The sequence below is a fragment of the Pezoporus flaviventris genome, unplaced genomic scaffold (assembly GCF_033815535.1).
Source record: "Pezoporus flaviventris isolate CSIRO_AGI_PZ_B2104156 unplaced genomic scaffold, CSIRO_AGI_Pfla_v1 ptg000025l, whole genome shotgun sequence".
In the NCBI taxonomy this organism is placed as follows: Eukaryota; Metazoa; Chordata; class Aves; order Psittaciformes; family Psittacidae; genus Pezoporus; species Pezoporus flaviventris.
In genome coordinates, this window is record NW_026892573.1 from 17,815,216 (window position 1) to 17,834,228 (window position 19,013).

The 19,013-nt window shown below is 35.1% G+C and overlaps 1 protein-coding gene across 2 annotated transcripts in view; it reads right to left on the bottom strand.

Moving 5' to 3' along the window:
• Positions 1-18,976, bottom strand: part of IFT88 (intraflagellar transport 88) — a 45,621-nt gene extending 26,645 nt beyond the window's left edge. The window contains exons 1-14 of one of the 2 annotated variants that reach the window (XR_009744175.1): positions 18,659-18,975; positions 17,589-17,651; positions 16,796-16,852; positions 15,488-15,541; positions 13,920-13,983; positions 13,774-13,843; positions 12,676-12,766; positions 11,416-11,514; positions 10,126-10,228; positions 9,364-9,478; positions 9,034-9,265; positions 7,355-7,425; positions 6,690-6,776; positions 3,552-3,651 (exon numbers count right to left, since the gene is read on the bottom strand). Coding sequence is in view for 1 of the 2 variants with exons in the window: in XM_061457690.1 (XP_061313674.1) it covers positions 3,552-3,651; positions 6,690-6,776; positions 7,355-7,425; positions 9,034-9,265; positions 9,364-9,478; positions 10,126-10,228; positions 11,416-11,514; positions 12,676-12,766; positions 13,774-13,843; positions 13,920-13,983; positions 15,488-15,541; positions 16,796-16,852; positions 17,589-17,651; positions 18,659-18,763 (1,311 nt within the window). In the remaining variant the exon portion in view is untranslated. Of the gene's footprint in view, positions 1-3,551; positions 3,652-6,689; positions 6,777-7,354; positions 7,426-9,033; positions 9,266-9,363; positions 9,479-10,125; positions 10,229-11,415; positions 11,515-12,675; positions 12,767-13,773; positions 13,844-13,919; positions 13,984-15,487; positions 15,542-16,795; positions 16,853-17,588; positions 17,652-18,658 lie in introns of both variants that reach the window. The other variant, XM_061457690.1, reaches the window with a different exon arrangement.
• Positions 18,977-19,013: the final 37 nt, after the last annotated feature.

A 19,013-nucleotide genomic window follows, 5' to 3' on the forward strand; every position in this document is an offset into this window, starting at 1 on the left:
GCAATTCAAAAAGCTTCCTTCTTCCTTTACATGAAACCTAAAGCTGCTGTTTACATATCAAAGTGAAGGCATGATACTGTATGTGGAATGACAACACAAACAAAGGAAACAAATCTTAACTGACTGCCACACATACTGTTTTTACAGCTACTTTACACAAAACCCAGGACTGTACTAAAGAGGTGTAAAATGACGAAGTATATACAGCTAGATGTAGTTCATTGATTTGGTCAACTACATTCTACCCAAGAACTATGTACTACTAAAGATTATAATATTCTCCTAAGAATAGTAAATTCTGTAAAGAAATAGACCAATTGCAATAAAAAGAGCATTTAAAAGTTAGGCTCTAGATTTTGTGGTCTCTGAAATCTAAGACTTCACTGTAATAATGTTAACTTACATGTATTTGTGACTTTCTCCCAGAAAGGAATGGTTCCAAATACTTACAGATGGAAGACTACTATAGCTGAGATACTCTATTCTTAAGAAAAGATTCAGTTCTTCATGGAATTAATTTTTAGTAAATTTAGAACTATATATATAGTTCAAAGGCTTTCTGAAAAGCTATTTCCCATTGTCCTGATTTGTTAACCTTTGCTTTGACTGCTAAATGGCACCTTTGACAATAAAGATTAGAGTGGAAGTAATCTCTTTTTCATGTATAATGAAAAGTTTGTATGTCTCTGAACTCTATTCACTTAATAGCAAATTAAGTTACAGGTCCCTTGAACCGTTTCAGTAATTATGAGCCCCAGGATGAAAATCCATAGCAATATTCCTTTTGCTCTTGCAAAGTAGAAATGTTCTCACTGTATCATCAGCTAAATTTATATTTTTATAAATAACTTCTAAATTTTTAATCCCAAGAATAACAATTAGATTCAAGAAGCAAAACACAGACTGTCCAAATTATTCTTTGTGACATGTTTCCAATGTACCTAAATCATTTGCTTACAGAAGTTAAACTTCAAAGCAGCCTGCCTGACCCAAGCAGGGTCTGCAAGAGATAATAGGGAGTTGCATGGCTAACCTGCAGAATTTTGCTTTTAAATTAATTTTCAAAGTTTTTATTTGAAATTAAAAAAACAGTCAACATCTAATACACAAACCTACTTACTAATAAAATACAATCTAGATATATTATGGTAATTTCCACTTTTTTTGCTAGGACTGTTTTCAAATATCATATTCATTATGATAAGCACATAGTTAAGCCCATTACAGTTACAGCAGAAATCTATTTTAGTTCTTTTTTTCAAAACACAATCAAACTTTCAACCTTGAAACCGAGTACTTCACGAAGTTTCCATTCTTGTTCTTCAGCCAAAGGTGTGTTGAGCAGGTGGTGAGTTAGTAAGTATATGAACAATAGACAGACAGAATGAATACAAGTGGCAGCTGCAGTTGTATTAGAACAAAAAAAAACCCAAAACACTGCAATCACCATTCTGCAGTCCCACTCCAATATTAAAGTAGTTTCAGTGCAGGTGAAAGTCTTCTATCACATAATCAAATTAAAAGAGCATCTCCTCCACTTACTCCTGACTTCCAACACCTTTCCCTCTTCCTCCAATACAGTACTCCACAGAAACATCACCAACAATCTCTGTATCTCATTTTACCTCTGTTAGGGATTTTTTTCATTGTTGGTTTTAGTTTGGTTTTTTAACCTATGCTGGATACTAACTGGAAATTGCAAAGAATTACCATCAGAACAGTAAATTCTTGAGATAATATAACTGTTTACCTAGTTGTAACACTCTCACCCTTCAAAAGTTATCATCAATAAGGCTACTAGATTTTTCCCAAATTTTCCAAACTCTCAAACTGCTTCCTGATCACAGAAAAGCTATCAGTCAGACATGCAGTATAATAAAGGATAACTCTCTTGCTGTATCTACAGGGAAGGAAAAAGAGGACAAGACAGACAGCAGAAGAAAGAGCTGCTCAGAAAACCAGAAGAGCTTAAATATGATAAGGAAAAACAGCCTAAAGTTAAACAAATAGCTTTGTGTGCAGCCCTCCAAGCTATGGAAAGGTTAGGGATTAAGAAGATGAGAGATATTCAGCTTCAGCTGTAATTTTGCTGTACATGAGCTCTCATACTTCCTTCCACACCTGCAAACCCAGGGGGTGCTATATTTCTTATTTATCCACTACTATTATCAAATGTACTGAACAGTGCATGTTGGAAGGAAATTGAGCAAATACTTCAGATATCTGAGCTTTTTGTTCAGATGTTTTTTTTCAACTGCTCCCATTTCAAACCAAAAATTTTTTCACACACACAAAAACAATTAAAAAAATCCCATGAGAGTTTTGATGAAAACCTGGCATTATAAGTTATAAAAAATTGATGAAGAGCGAAAAAATACATTTGTCTTAAAAGAAAAACCTTAAAAGAAAACTGCACATTCTCCTGTATAGTACCAAAAACTAGATAATACCATGGTAAGTTGTGGTATTAATTTATGTGCATACATTCGCAATTTATATGAATAGAAAAGGGAAGTTACAGTTAACAGCATGATGTACTTATTAGCAGGAGATTGGGGAAGGCAGTTCATCATAAAATTCATTCACAGAAATGCCTCTAATTAATGACTGGACAGCCAGTTGAAGAAATAGGTCTTACCTACATAAACATACATAAGTAATTTCAACATAGCCAAAAGATACTTCACATGTATATTTTAAAATACAACAAAATAATGAAGAGAGAACATGTAATAATATGCATGATAAAAACTGCAAAAATCACAAAGATTTTGGTGGATCTATTGTCTGAACAGTTAATGAGTTTTGAGCAATGACCTATACTTTTACTTGAAAGTATCAACACCATATCTTTCCTATGACCGCCCTCATTTGCTAATAGACACTGTGGCTTAAGCTGCTATATATCTTTTCATTAACAGTGATTCATCCTAGCCCTCTGCTTTCCAGGGGGCCAATCTTTCATAAAAGATGCAGAACTGTCCAAGCTCCTGAGCAGATGCTGAATTTAATTCATGTTCATATTTCAATGGAAGTATAGGAGAGCTGACAAGTTCAAGGTCAGATTATAATATTTTAAGGAATGCTATAGTACATATGTAGCAGTGAGAATTCTGTAACCTAAAAAATACTTACGAAGTGCATCTGCATATATTTTGGTACTATAGTCAAGCTAACTGAGAGAAAGATTCAGTTCACACCAATAAAAACACTTCCACATTGATTAGCAACATGCCTTCTAGGCTCTATTGACTGTACTGACTACAGCTCTATTAACTGTGATGACAGCTTGGACACCCAAGGAAGATAATTAACTTTAGGCATCTCAATTTTGACATGAATTGCATTCACTGTAACTTCTGTGGCAGAAATTTCATTTAGATAAAACTCATCTTTTGCCAGTGCTTTTACAGTTATTTTACTGTGCAGCATTAATCTGATTATTATGTTCGTATAAACAATTCCTCCCTTCCTGAAAAATATGCAATGGCTAAGAAAGGTATCTTTGCCAATACAGTATTAAAAAGTAGTAATGTGAAAAGCTACTATACCTGTTTAAAATCCTGCTGCCTCAAGTAAGTAGTGGCTTTATTTATTTCCAGGTCATTGGCTAACTCAACATACTGGGAAGTTTTTACTGCTTCAACACACCTGAAACAGAAAGAAACCCATTATCAAAATGCATCTGTGCAAACACCACCTTAAGTTACAGACTTTTACAGCCAATTTGTTTTCCAAAATGAGTTTTTTCTAACTATTCCTTCTTCAATGAGGCAAAGAGCACTTTGAGTAAAAATATGTGAAAAAAAAATGCAACAAAACAAAAAACAAGCCCCATTTTATTCCCCTAACCTACCTTAAGAACACAATCTCTGCACTCTGGGTTGTTTTTTTTTTGTCAGTTGCCTAAATATCATGCTATATTCCACCACTGAGGGATACCTGGTGTCAGATACTGACTAAGATGATTTTTCAAACCATATTCTTTGGATACATTCCGTGAGTTCATTTTTCAAACCTTATATCCTGTTGCATATCCTTCCAAGCCCATAAAACAACATGGTGGACAAAGCCAGAGACTGCAGATTGCGTCCTTAAGCTACATAATAATAACAATAATAAGGTCATAATAATAAGCCTCTTCCTAGTTATCCCCCAGTTACTTTTGGCTTACGGTCTTATGCAAAATGAGGGCAGAACAGCACACAGCAGATAGTTCACATGTTCATTCACAAACACCATCTTCCAGGGCCTGATGTGGTGTACTTTAAAATTGCCTAGTCGTTTGAAGCATGAACTTTATTTATTGTAGACATATACTGTTTTCCCAAACTGGAATTAAACACACTTTGTGGAATTAAGAACAACTTTGTGGGATGCTTCTTTAATCCCTTCCACATTTTTTAATTTTTTTTTAAGTGGTGGAAAGCCACCTTCCTTTCTTCCAATAGTTGGCTAATTTGCCCGCAAGTTTAATTTAGAAAACTGCCTGCTGCTGGAATTGGGTTAGCACAGGGACAGTCTCTGCACAGAGTATAGAACTGCCTTTTGATGTTGGACATCAAAAGACAAAAAAAGCAATTTCTATAAAATCTGCAATAAAATTCATAAAACAGTTTTCAGCTGTTACTGTTAACATCTTTTAACCATAAAATGCAGTGACATCTAATTATCCAACTGTTCCTTGCAGAATATGACAGAATATTGTCACATTTTAAGTAAGAATTTATGAAATCCAAAGATAATTTTTCCTCACTTTATTTTTGGAAATAAAATTAATCTAATTAAAAGCACATTTAATACTCAAGGACTCATAACAATGTGCAGTATTTGGAACTAAGCTCATGCTGCTAATTGTATTTCTTCACTGGGCTTGAGTATCTCCACTTAGAAGAACAGAGTAAATCTGTCCTGATACACACAAAACAATCCCACACATCTCACCAGAAGTTCTTTAGTCAGCCAGAACAGATATCATAGTGGTTTACTTCATGCCAAATATTTTGTGGATAGCACTATGGAAGCTTAGTATCTAACATCCTTTTCCAGTTTTCGTGAACAAAAACCAAAATACAGAGCAAATAAATCTGACTTCCTCATGCTAACAAGTTATAAAGCAGCAAGCTGATTTTCACAAAATGTACTGTTTGAATTCTCATAAATCAGAATGGCAGAAGTAGGGAAATTATAAGATTATCTGAAGGGGGCCTATGGGGGGGGGGGGGGGGGAGGGACTCTCCATTAGGGACTGTAGTGACAGGACAAGGGGTAACAGATTAAAACTTAAACAGGAGAAGTTCAGATTGGATATCAGGAAGAAATTCTTTCCTGTGAGGGTGGTGAGGCACTGGAATGGGTTGCCCAGGGAGGCTGTGAATGCTCCATCCCTGGCAGTGTTCAAGACCAGGTTGGACAAAGCCTTGAGTGGCACGGTTTAGTGGAAGGTGTCCCTGCCCATGGCAGGGGGATTGGAAGTAGATGATCTTAAGGTCCTTTCCAACCCTAACTATTCTATGATTCTATGATTATTAAAACATCAAACACCACCTTGTGGACTCTAGAAGACTACACGCCTGTGTCAGAGATTATTTCATGTTAGTATCAACAGCTTTATTGGTTAATTATAATTATAGGATCTGCAAAATTTTAAAATAATCCTGAGAAAGAAAAAAAAAAAAAAAAAAAAAAAAATCAACCAACCAACCAACCAAAAGATTATGAACAAAAAAACCAAATAACACTGAAAAACCAAGTAAAATTCTCCTTCCCCACCAAATTTCCTTCACTTCCCAAACACTGGGCATACCTTTTAGTAATGCCGTGGCTGCAGATACACAACATTCATTTGTGTACATGTTATTTTCCAATATTATTATTAAAAATACTAACATATTAAAGTCCTTATAATAGAAAAGGAAATACTAATTAAAAATAAATCCTGAAAAATTATTTTAATCAGTTTTATTAACAGGAATTGTGTCTGTTTGGTTTTGCGTCAAAGAAAAGAGTAGTCTGCTGTAGGAAATACAACAGAAAGCAAAAGCTAAGCTGTAAATTGAAAAATTGAGTGGATTCAGAAGTCAAAATGGTAAGCTGTATCACCAACCTAACACTGTATACACTTGTATAAGTGTTTAGGAAACTATACATTAAGTTTATATTTATAAACATTAAGTTTATAAATGAAATGCAAACAACCCTTTCTAATAATATTTAGATTACAGTGTTTTATATAATGGCTCTATGGAGTAACAAAAACTTCTAAGTCCCCCAAGTCTTCATTATGCTATCTTCAAACTTACAGCAAAGAGTAGCAATTGTTGCCTTATTCATAGCATTTGCCTATGGAGACTTTTAAAAGTTCTTTAGTACTCAAATTATTTTTTCAAATTCAATTGAACTTTAAGAAGCTCTTTTTGTGCTAATACAGAACAGTTCGAAATGTATGATTAATAGCTGAGTTTCAGTAATAAATGAAATTTATTTTTAACACAGAATAGACTCTAATGCTATGGTTTGCTCTTCTCCACAGCATTATGGAAGCAAACTGAAAATAGGCTGGACACTATGAGATGTGAAGCAAACTATGCTTCTCAGGCTGTTTGTTTGTGAATCTGGTTTCATAGCCAGCATATAGAGAGACTGGCATATAGTTCAGACAAAAAAAAAAAGCCCCACTTGACTCTTACCAGTCATAGCCCACTGCAAAAGATGTCTCAATTACTGGTGCAATGAGTTTAGCAGCTGTCATGATGTATTCCTCTGCCATGGATTTCCTGAGAAAAAACGAGAAAAAAAACAAACAAAACAAACCCACCAAAAAAAACCCAGAAAACAACACACAAACATGTCACCATTTCAAATACATGCATAGAAAAAATAATCAAGTCTTGTTCTTGCTTCTTCCTGTACTTAGGACAATCTTAGAAGATAATCTAACCAGTCCCCTGCTACTGTCCTGTATCTTCATAAAGCTCCCTGTTTTTCTGTTTTCCTTTCACTGCACACTGTAGCTGTATCTACAAAAAAACAACCAACCCATAACACAACACACAAAATACCCTTAAACCACCGAAAAAAAAAAAACAACAAAAACCAAAACCCCCCACAAGCAAGAAAAAAAAAAACCCACACCAAAACAATGCTGCAAGTTTTAAGTAATTTGGGGTAGATCTTCTACTTTAGTGCAGTACACTAAACTGAGTGATCCAACCACTTCTTCCAAGCATGCTCTTTTCTAAGAATTACAAGGACACTTTTATAACAAGAGTTGCGGACACCTGAGAAGACTGATAATACTTTTATGAGCTAAAATCCATGGCTTCAGTCAACAAAGAACAGACTCCACCATTACCTCTCACGTTCCATTTGTCCTAAGCTGTCATTTTTAATAGCTTCGATCAGTAGGTTTGTATGTGGATCATCCTGGAGGAAAACAAAGCAATAGCAAATTACAGCAGGATACATGCATTTTAAATATATTATAGAAAATATGACTAAACATAAATCGATGCAAATTACATAGTCTATAGTGTTACTTAGTACTTCTCACATTTTAAAAAGCTAGCTTCAGTTTGAAGTAGTTTTCTAACTCCCAAATCTGAAATTTGGCATTACAACTACTTTAATCCTGTTTTCCTGCTCATGTATGTGGTCATAACTCACATTAGGGTTGTTACTAGGTGTAGTTAATGTCATGTGTATCAAACTGGGAAGGCTGCAAATCACAGTGAGAACACTCACATGCTTAGAAGTAAGAGCAGCCTTAAGCATCTGCTGAACTGCAGCGGTATTTAGCAGGTGAGGACCTGTGCTACATTCTCATCACAATAAATCACAGTCATCTTGTGGTTTCTATCACAGATCTTAGTTATTTCTAAAAGCACTAATGTAAGTATTCTGTGAGCCACCCCTTCCTCATTTATTGAGGATAGATCATAGATTTATACAAAATAAAAACCAGAAAGAAACTTTGTGATCTCTTCTAAACCTCTTCATAACAAAATACATAACTTGGAATCTCAAAGCTATAGCTTGCCTATCCTTATAAAGAACTTCTACAGTCTAAAGCCTTTCTTCCAATGGATAAATCTTATGTAGTCTTCAATTAATTTAAGTGTTTGATCACCCTTACTGTTACATAACTTCTAATAGAAGAAATTTTATAGATATACACTATATATTAACATACAAGAAAATTTATGAATATTAATATACATACTACATCTATTAAACTTTATTTGCTTACGCTAGGACAATAGGAAGCAACAGCTACTCTTAAGCTGCAAATAGTTTGAAGACTAATTATATCTTTGATCTTTAGGACTGAAAATGGAAGCTTTGCATCACTGAGAAAAAAAGAAAGATTGTTAAGAGAATATGGAGGGCTTGACTCCATCTTTCCATAGAGGACCATTCTAAGAGGGACCCTAAACCTATTAATTATGTTTTCTTGTCTTTACCATCATGAGCTGCTGGTTTCATGGTACAAAGGAACATTGGTTTCCAACCAAGTCTAACAAACTAAAATAAGCACCTGTGAACTTTAATGGAACTTTCTTCTGTAAGATAACACTATGGTACTTCGAGTTTATTAACATTCATTTTGTGATAACTTTCATTAATTCACTTATTTTATTTTAACTTATTTTAACTTATAAATATTTTATTAAAATTCTATATGAATAAAGGAAGTAAAGCAGTAAGAGAGCTACGTAAGTCAGCCCAGATGAATTTCAACAAACTCATTATGAAGACAATTGTGTGGTGTGAGTTTTATGTATATAATTTTTATCTTTTGAAGAAAAAAGGATTTGAATGTTCCCAGCATTATTTTACACTTCTGAGCAGTACTGCCACACTAAGTTCATGCTAGTAAAAAAAAAAGTTATTTTAGATACATAAATACACAGCGACTTACATATTCAGTACAGTCCAAGCATTCAATGTCTCTCCCTCTTTCTGCCAATTTACCATATAAAGACACAGTTTGTTTTATTCAAACATATATAGTTTAATTTTGTTCAAACTTACACTTGGTGAAATGTATTTGTCATCATAATTCACTTCGCAGGGAACTGCAATCAGTTTTTGGAAGGCATTTTTCATTTGCTCACAGTTTCCAATAGCAAAATAACACAGGATCAAGTTGAAGCCTGTCTTCAGATTTGGGGACATGCTCATTATAAGTTCAAATGAAGAAATGGCATCAATGTATTGGCCAGTTTTAATAAATGCAACTCCAATATTTTCCATTATTTTAATCCTAAGTAAAGAAATCAGGATTAGGTTATATTTTTAGCTATCAAATTATACTGTATCCAAAACTTGTACCCAGAACTATGCCTACTAGCAGTAACTCACCTCATCTCTTTGTGGACGCTAGGAATCTGGTCTAGAGCCATACGGTAGAATTTAATAGCTTTGGAATAGTTCCGTTGTTTTAAATATATATTTCCTATATTGACCTTCAGTCTACCTATCAAAAGAGGTCAATGAGTTACAGCCTTTTAAAACATAATTACAACATTCTTACATTGTTTCAAAGTGACAGACTAGAACAACTTAACAAATTTGCCTGCATTATAGGGTACCAGTGTTCCTTTAAAGAAGCACTGCACAGAACAGCCTCTTGTGAATTTTCACCCAGAGGGAGACACGGTAATGAAACCTGGAAAAGAACTGTGTTCTGATTTTGATTGTGAATTAAGTGATGTGGTAGAGATTATTTATAGTGCTCTCCAGGAAGACAGCTGCAAACGAGCATCTCTGAGAAAAGTGCACCATGGGAGTCTCAAAGATGCGCAAAATACTAAAAGCTTTCAGAAGATGAAAGCGGAGTCAAAAGAGAAAAAAAAAAAAAATAGTATTTGAGCACACAATGTAGTGTGTGGTGTTAGAAAATTATGTATTTGTCTTTAGGTTTATCTTAGCCTATGGAAAGGAAAGACTTCATGACTTTAAGAATAAAACCACATTAAATTATACTAAATCAGAGATTACGAGTGTCTGTCATCCACTTTGATAGATACAAGAGCTAAGATCTCTGAGTCAACACCATGCAGACAAAGTCGTCATGTTGAATGTCTGACTACCAGTTCTAATCCACTTTGAAACGTAACTTACCTCCACTGGTGAACAACTTGTTCTTCACTATAACTTGGTAACTATTCAGTGCTTCAGCATACATTCCATTAGCAGCATACTGACAGGCCAGATTTAAAAGAACCTACAGAAAAACGCAATTATAGGTACAAGAAAATATGTTGTTCTCTCAACAGTAATAAACATGAATTCATAATAGGTCATTTTAAATTAATTTTACCTTGGCAAAAGTATTGCTTTTACCAGTTTTAAGCTTCCCATCTTTAATGCTCCTTTGTTCTTGTACATTGACATTGAGAAAACAAGTTTCAAATCCACTTATTTTAAGTAATTATTTCAATTTTGTACTTAAATTTAACTACCATTAAAAAGTCATGCTAAGTGGGCCTCAGACCCAAGTAAGCACAATGTTATAATGCAAACTTATTAGAAAACATCCATACAAGGTAATTTTCAGAGATTGCGGGTAATTTATGACTCCGAATGTGGAAAATGGTCCAACTATCCGTGGTCACTCAGTTTATGAAGAAAGAATTTTTTTCAAACTGCTGTTTCAAATCAGAAGTTCTGCTTGTGTCTGGTAAAATATCTCTGCATTTTTTAACCCAGCTTTACTCTGACCTTCACCATAAAATGAATTACTATGTCTGCCTAATTCTGTGCATTTATTATTAACAATTGTCCCTAGAGCACTACCTGCAGTACAACTTTAAATTCTTCCTAAGTATTTTTATGTATGGTGTATTCTTTTCTTAAAAATGTCTACTATTCATTTGAAAACCAGGATGTAGATCTATATACCTGCTTTAAGATTCAGGATTTAAGAATATTACTATATCCTATTTCATATAATTTATTTTCTGTCACTTTATGGCTCAAGTTAAATGCAGTGGCTGATGTCTCCTTCTCCTGTCACGTTACATTTTCTAGACTATTTATTTTTGAAGTACAGAATTTACATCTGTTATATTTTGGTATACATGTTTTGCATTCAAGTAGATAACTGGAACAGGTATTCATGGGCATCCTTCTTCCCTTAATGTTGACTACATGGTTTCTCTGGTACTTGAGATTGCAGGGGCATAGACTCGATATAAATGGATTTTGCAATCCAATGATAACTCTTTAATTTCAAGAAGTCATTCACTTTATCTTCATAAACTTCTCCTACCCCCAAATGTAAACTGTACCTGATCTGGTATGCTGCTAGGAGCATTACAGCAAACAAACACTCAGGAAACACTGAAACATCTCTTCAGGAAACATTTTTTACCAAGACCTTTCATTCACTGAAGATTTCTAAGCACTTACTGAGTAAGTGAGGTCTAAGTTTTCTGGAGAAGCAACTTGTTCACGTTGTCTCACCAATACTCTTTCCTTTCTCCCGGCCTCTCTTGCTTTTTCCAGAGCCTTAAATAAAACACTAGAATATAAGCAATGCCTTGAATGAACCCAAAACAAGTATGAAAAGAATATACTCCTGTCTATTTTCTTCAGATGCACAGACTATACCCAATGCCTGAAAAGTAGCAAAATAACGCAGAGAAAGGTGCTGATTAGCAATAAGGAGACATACAGTTGTCTAAGTCTGCTTAGCTGGCTAATGTTAGACAAGTATAGTCACAACTATATACACCATAATAACTAGATTATGGTGACCCTAAAAGATTATTTTACTTGTTTTAATCATAGAAAGCACACACAAACGTTAAACAACCAAGCCCACACCCTCATCTCCATGCTCCCCCCAAAACAAAGGAGCACTTGGGCTTGGCATGTTTCCTTAGTTGCAGAATCCCAGTGCATGCAGGTGTTGGAAAGAAGAAAGTGAAGGCAGGAAGTGAACTTCCATGTTATGCAAATGGAGGCTGTACATGTACTTTGACTAATTGGTAAATTGCTTCCCTTTTTTTATCTATCCGCAAGTGGTATTTCACATGTATGTTTACAATCAGAGTAATTCCAAAATAATTATTTTATCCAATAATAATCTTCTGCAGATTGGTGTCAAGACCCTTTGTACAAGTAATGCTATGGGTCTGCACGTGCCAATAGCAGTCCTGTTTGCCTCTGCAGGCATGCAATGTTCAAGAAAGTAATGGCTAGCACTACTGCTATTTGGAAGGTAGCAGTGAAGGAACTACTTCACTGCTATCAACAATAGCTTGATTCTTAGTCTTTATGATAGAAAGCAAGTCCAACTTAACTGTTTCATAGATAATGAGCTGGCAACTTTGATGGCAGGAAAACTGATATTCTGCCTACTCCCACAGAGCCCATAGATTAGACTGGCCAAATCTGTGCCACTATGACTAACTGATCAGACCCATCTGAAGAGGTCAGTGGGGTTATGGGGAAGAGAGCTTTTCTAGCACTGAAATCTTAATGAATATATACACAAGAAATACAGCTCCTACCTTTCTTTTTTTGACAACACAAGGTACCACTGGATTATAAATTACAATTCAGATGATTTAATAATTTGAAACTTTGAACCCAAGTCAGTTTGAAACATCTATTTATACAAATTGTTCTTCCCATAACAGCAAAACGGAAATCCAGAAAAATTACCAATTTCAAGTCTCCACAGCTGTTGGCAATGCAGCTTTCTTCAACCAGTTCATTCACTTTTTTTTCCAACTGCCTAATCTTCTCTTCTGCACTAAAATAAAAATAACAATAAGAGGATTAACACCAGTAATGTAACTGTACACACTAAGCTTTTACACAGGATATTCTCAAAATAACACAGTGATGTATCACATAACACAGCTAACCAGTTCTCCCATCAAAGAAAATATAATGTGAAATTATGCCCAGAGAAGATCCTCCGAAAATATTACATACACACTTTCAATCTGAAAACAGACACAAGAAAAAAATAAAGCCTCTTATAAGACAGACAAGCAAATTTCATGGACTCAATTTGTTCAGAAGTAATGACAGAACAAACATGGGCCGGTAAACCTTTCAAATCCAACACTTAGTGAAATGAAATATTGTATAAAGGGCAATTCTTTGAACTTTCATTTGCATAGATAACTTTAAAGTAAAACTTGCAAATGGAGATTTTATTAAAAAGTTGTTATTTATCTGGAATTTTTTCTCAGTTAAATAACTGAACATTTCAGTAGGATTCCCTGTTCCTATATAGCCATATTTGAGGAGTACAACTCCTGTACTGAAAAGCTCAATGACTTGATCTGACTGCACTCAGAACATTTGCATTGGCACCAGCCTGCAAGTTTTACCTCAAGTGCTAAGGTTAGAGTGAAACAGGAGAAACAGCACACAAATTCTCCCAAGGTCTTCCTAGAGAACTGCAAGAATTATGGTGTTCACATACTTTTCCATTATCCTCTGCAATTCTACATAAGTATCACAGCGACTGTGTGGCAACAACTATGTCCAGGCTGCTGAGCTAAAGTCAGATCCAGAAGTCACTGGAATTGGACATTCCTGAAAGTCAGGGCCATTGAGTCAGCTAACCACATGCATAAATGTCTGTCCCACTGTTTCACTTACTTAAGAATATTGCTCCTCGAAGTTCCATAACTGTCTGGATGTGAATGGATGTGAAAACATGGATGTGAAATTCTAATTCTACCCATAGTTGATTTTTTGTTGCTGTTAATGCTCTGAAATAATTTAATGCAAGACTGAACAAACCTGTCTGCATTTTTTGCTTCCAGAGGTGGAACGGGACCTCTTCCCTGACCAAGAGGATCAAATGGAGAACCTGCACAATGAAAAGAGTACTGAAAACTGTAAAATAACATCTCCCTCTGGCAGCTGGCGATTTCTACAAACCATACCTCTCATAGCTGCCCTAGTATAACCTGCAGCACGCACTGCTGTCATTGGTCGAGCAACGCTGTCCTTAAATAAAGAGGAAGACATATTAAAATAATCCTCCTAAAAATAGACTGTGGACAGCAGAGACATCAGTTATATATTACAAAACCTTTAAATACAAAAATCAGTTGTTACCACCTCAGTAAACTGAGTATTTTTAAAATGTTTTTATTTCTCAAATATTATACATTGTAACTGTCTCCAATGTAGAGGAGCAAACATTATCAGGAAACTGCAACAAGGGAACACATTATGTCAATTTTATATGTATTCAGAATACTTTATTTCAAACATCCTTAATTTTTAGAACATTCTTAAAAACTGTTGCTCTTGAGATCTGTAATGTACTCTAGCCTACTGCCACACTGTTTCAGAGCTCAGTTGCTTTTTTCATTTTTATTGACAATAAAGAGAATCCTACAAGACTATGGATCAGAATGTTTTACTTGATCTAAACTGAGAGGCACAAGCCAACCAGTTTTTGGTATTTGTAACTTATTACTAGACAGTGCCTTACAACACAACAGTGTCTGATCCCACTCCACACTAGTTTATTAAACTTACCTGTCAGGACACTGAGTGCACTAGTAAAGACCTTAACAGCCAGGACCAGACTCACAGGGGTCCTCATGCCACACACCATACCTACACGTCCAGGAACTTTGCCTATCTCAACCCTTATCCCTCAGCCCCTGCCCAAGCTTTGCTGGAAGACTACTTATTTCCACATCAGCCACTCCTATGCATGGCCAGAGAGTCCCCCAGTGCAGATTTCAACCTGACCTCCTGGACTGACCTTAGCCTTGCCCTGTCACTATGGATCTGACCAGTGATCATTGGTCCTAACCCTAGCCTATACACTGACTTTTTTGCTTGACCTTGGACCTGCTTCATCACCATGCTACTGTGTTACGTTCTGGACTTTTGGTTGGACACTGACACCATTTCTGGGGGGACCTTACTTGCCTAGCTCAAGTGTTGTGAAACTGGGTCCTACCTGGTGAGGTCCCTGCACTGCTGGCTATGCAACTTTCACCTAGGCTTCTGGCTTGCCTTCCTTCAGGGAGTAGCTCTACTCTTGATTCTCCCTGATAATTCCTGTTTACCTCTTGGGCTGACACAAAAGAATATAGTGACTGTATATATAGTTAACATTAAGTCAATATACTTAAAGGTGTTGGTTGGAAAGTCATTGGTAAATTGCAGCAGATTCTTATTAGAGTATAAGTACCCAAGAAAAACATGAAAGCCAGAATGTATCTCTTTCCTATTTCAATGGAAAAAATATTCACTGCATGTCAGTAAGTGTTAAAAACACTACACTGGTATTGCTTCCAACCCTGTTCTCAAATAAAATACTCATCACAAACGTCACATTTTCTGACAGTAAGAAAAAGGACTAATTAAACACTGTAATAATCGGGTATTATTTCAATAACCTTTTTAATACTTGTATTAAACCCAAACATTTAACAGAAAACTTCACTGTTCCAAATCAATATAAATTGCAAATATTGAAACTTTTTACCTGTATAGCTCCTGTCACTGGTCTTCCCATAGATGAAGTTAAGGTTGCCTTTGACTATAAAAATAAGTAAATTGTTTGAAACTATCATTCACAAAGGATTAGAAAGCTGTAAAGGCTATGTATGGTCTTCTCAATATTGAGTTTTAGAAGTCCATTTAACTCTCACGTAAGTTCATAAAAAAGTTCCCATTTATGTTATCCACATGCAATATACTGCCAGTGCCTGGCAGACTTAAAAGATGTTGAGCACTTCCATTAGCACAAATTAACAATATTGCTTTTTTATATGCCTAGATATTTCTGTCAGACCTTTTAAAAAATTTATACAGAAATTTATCCGAGGCAGCAGTACTTTGCAGTACTTTTGCTGTTTCAGGCCGTGAAAAAGTATTCCCCTAATTCCCACTCAGATTCACTATTTTACCCACTATCCATCGCACATCATGACTGAGTTCTGTTTTTCCTGCTAAGGCTGAATCTCCTGTAATGCAGGAGAAGCAAATCTGCAGAGTGAAACAGGCAGTACTGTGAAGTGGACAATGCTTTGGAGGTTTCTGGCTCTACCACTGCAGATGACCTCAATCTTTATTATCCTTAGGAGAAATATATCCAGAGCAGATTAACAGAAGGTTCAAAGTAAAGTTTGCATTTCAGTTACAGAATTCAGGTGTTCTTGAAGTTGTTAGCCAGCTAACTTGCATAAGAGATCTAAAGCAATGTGATGTTCCTTCTTGTCATAAAATTTACAAGAATTTAAGAGCACAGTCTTTTCAAACTTGACTGAGACTGCCTAACAGGTTTAAAATCTATTGGGATAAGGGATAGTGGATATACCACTAGTGTATAACTTCTATTTCCACAACAAACCAGGTTAATGAGCTAGTTATTTAAGAGTTACAATAGATTAAGTATACCAAAGTATATAACCAACTTTTCCTGATTAAACTAGAGATGATTTCAAAGCCCACATTTTTTAAGACTTAATTTCACCTTAACTTCCAGACAACTTTCCTGCAACAAAACCAGGTTAGTATCTTGGAATCTACTTCCTTACACAGTACAGAAGTTGATATGCAGTATGGTTTGGGAGGAAAAAAAAAATTAAAATAAAAATTAAAAAAATCAGAGACCTTGCCTTGTAATGACCAACTTGTAACTCTACAAGTGTAGAGCTGCAAATGAATTAAAAACAATGAATACATGTGGCTCACTTGAAGGAAGTATTTATATAAAAAGAGCTCAATTTGTGCAAGGCATTTCTGGTAAATGCCTCATTTTCATTAAGAACACAACAGAACAAAAACCTACCCCAAATCCAGTAGCTAAAGGTCTTGAAGTTGGTGTACCAAGAATTTTGGCTGTCCCCTGGGTGGGGAAAAAAAACAATCAAAGAAACACCACCAATTAACAACCATATATGTTAATTTTCAGTCTTTCTATATAGTTTCTATAGTGAATTCATAGAAATAATGCTTCAATTATTACAGAAAGGATTTTCATTTCACCAACAGATTATTCTGGCAAAGAAGCAATATTAATCAGACAGTTCCGGCTCTTCTTTAGACATATAGCATATACTTATAAAGTTTGCACCTGCACTTTAGATTTGGTTTTGAAAACTGATGCGATATTAAATCAGAGCTAAATGAAAATAAAGAATAATGTAAATTACATGAATATGAAGAAAAAAAATCAGAATAATCACACATGGTTTTCTAAATCCCACTGTTCAGTATGCATCTCAGCCTCTTAACTGTATGTCAGAGCTACTAATTCTATATATAGAATATTAAACAAAGTCCTTTCAAAATGTATTGCTTTGCTTTTTAACAAGGTTTTATCTTATTTTATCAAACAAGAATACGTATTTTTAATGAAAATTCCTTGTTTGCTCTAGCTTACTCCCTGAACTTAACAGAAGTCATGCTCTGCTATTTTTTTACTTATTTTTCATATAAATAACTGAAGTCTGTATCGTCATGTTAGTAGTAGACAAAAAAAGTTAATAGGTTCCCAAAATAAATTTGTATCAGTGTCAAAGTTTTAGCTAGCCCTCTAGAAAAGGTCTCCTCTCTTGCAATGTTTTTTAAAAGGTACTTACAGGGGGTCTTCTACCATGACTCGTTCTTGCTGCCTGTTGAAAAGCTACATCATTTTCTAAATCCTAGGAAAAAAAAAAAAAAATACACCTTTTTAAAACCCCCAACAGCCAAAGCCACAGTTCCAGAACCTTAGGACTACTGAAAGCAGATAGGTAAAAAACCAACTCTTCTTCCAAAAATACCTGACCTGAAAATAACTGAATGACAGGTTTTACTGACAATATATGTTATTTATGTTATTTTGTCTACTTTTTTTTTTGTATTTTGGATCATTGAATATAAAACCTCATTATTCTCTGAAAAATGAAAACACACTGAAGAAGCAGAGCTTAAGTGATGAAATGTAACATTTTATTTCCATCTAAAAGCTTACTACTAGCACTATTTCTACATTTTAATATTAACATCTGTCATGCAAACACATTAAGAGATCTCACGTCTCAGGTCACACTGAATTTAGCACTAGGATTTCACACAAGATGCCAAGTCTTGCCAGACTGGCCCTGCTTTGAGCACAGTAGTGGGTTTGGACTGAATGACTCCCCTGATGTTCCAATTCCATTACACCAGCAGTTACCAGGAAGTGGTCTGCAGGGTTACCTTAAGTTATCCCAGATGCTCTACTGATTGCACAGAGACCTGCAGAACTCTGCTCTACAGTTGCCTCCTTCAGCAGCAGGACCGTAAGAGACTGATGACCTACTGACCAGTTAAATAGCCTCTTGTCACAAAACTTGCTGCTGCTGTCTGGGAAACATCACATCAAAAGCATCTGAATGTGAATATGGCCTTCAAATAACTAGGATTTTATACTTCATAAATTCTAACCATTATAGTATGTTAGATCTGCTATAAAGATATACACAGGTATTTTGCTGGAATGGAAAACTACCAAAGAAATAACTATTTAAGACTTGTGAAACTTTATATATTTTTTGCTAAATAAAGAAAATTTCACTTCAAAGTAGTTAGTACACTTCTACATTACTATACCCCACATGTCCTTATCTTGTACTTAGAAGGTAAAATCCTATGTATGGGAAAGGTGGAAAACAGCAAGTATTTTTACCTCTGTGTCAAACGTGGGATTATAATCATTGTAGCCAGAATACAGATCATCTTCATCAGCATCAGGAGCCAGATGCACATTTTGCATCATTTTTCTGTGAAACATATAACATGCCAAGTATTCTCTCAGTGGTTTTATATAAAGCTTTTAAAATGTGAAACAGAAATAGTAATCAGGCTTGCAAGTTCAAAAGAGTACAAACTGCATTTCAATTTTTAATTGCTGTCTTTGAAATTAAAAATAAATTATGACTAGTCATAACAACTAGGATTTACCTATACAAAGTATTAAATGGCACCGTTTCATACAACTATATTTTGCTAGGTCACAAAAATTGTCTTAAAGATATTTATCA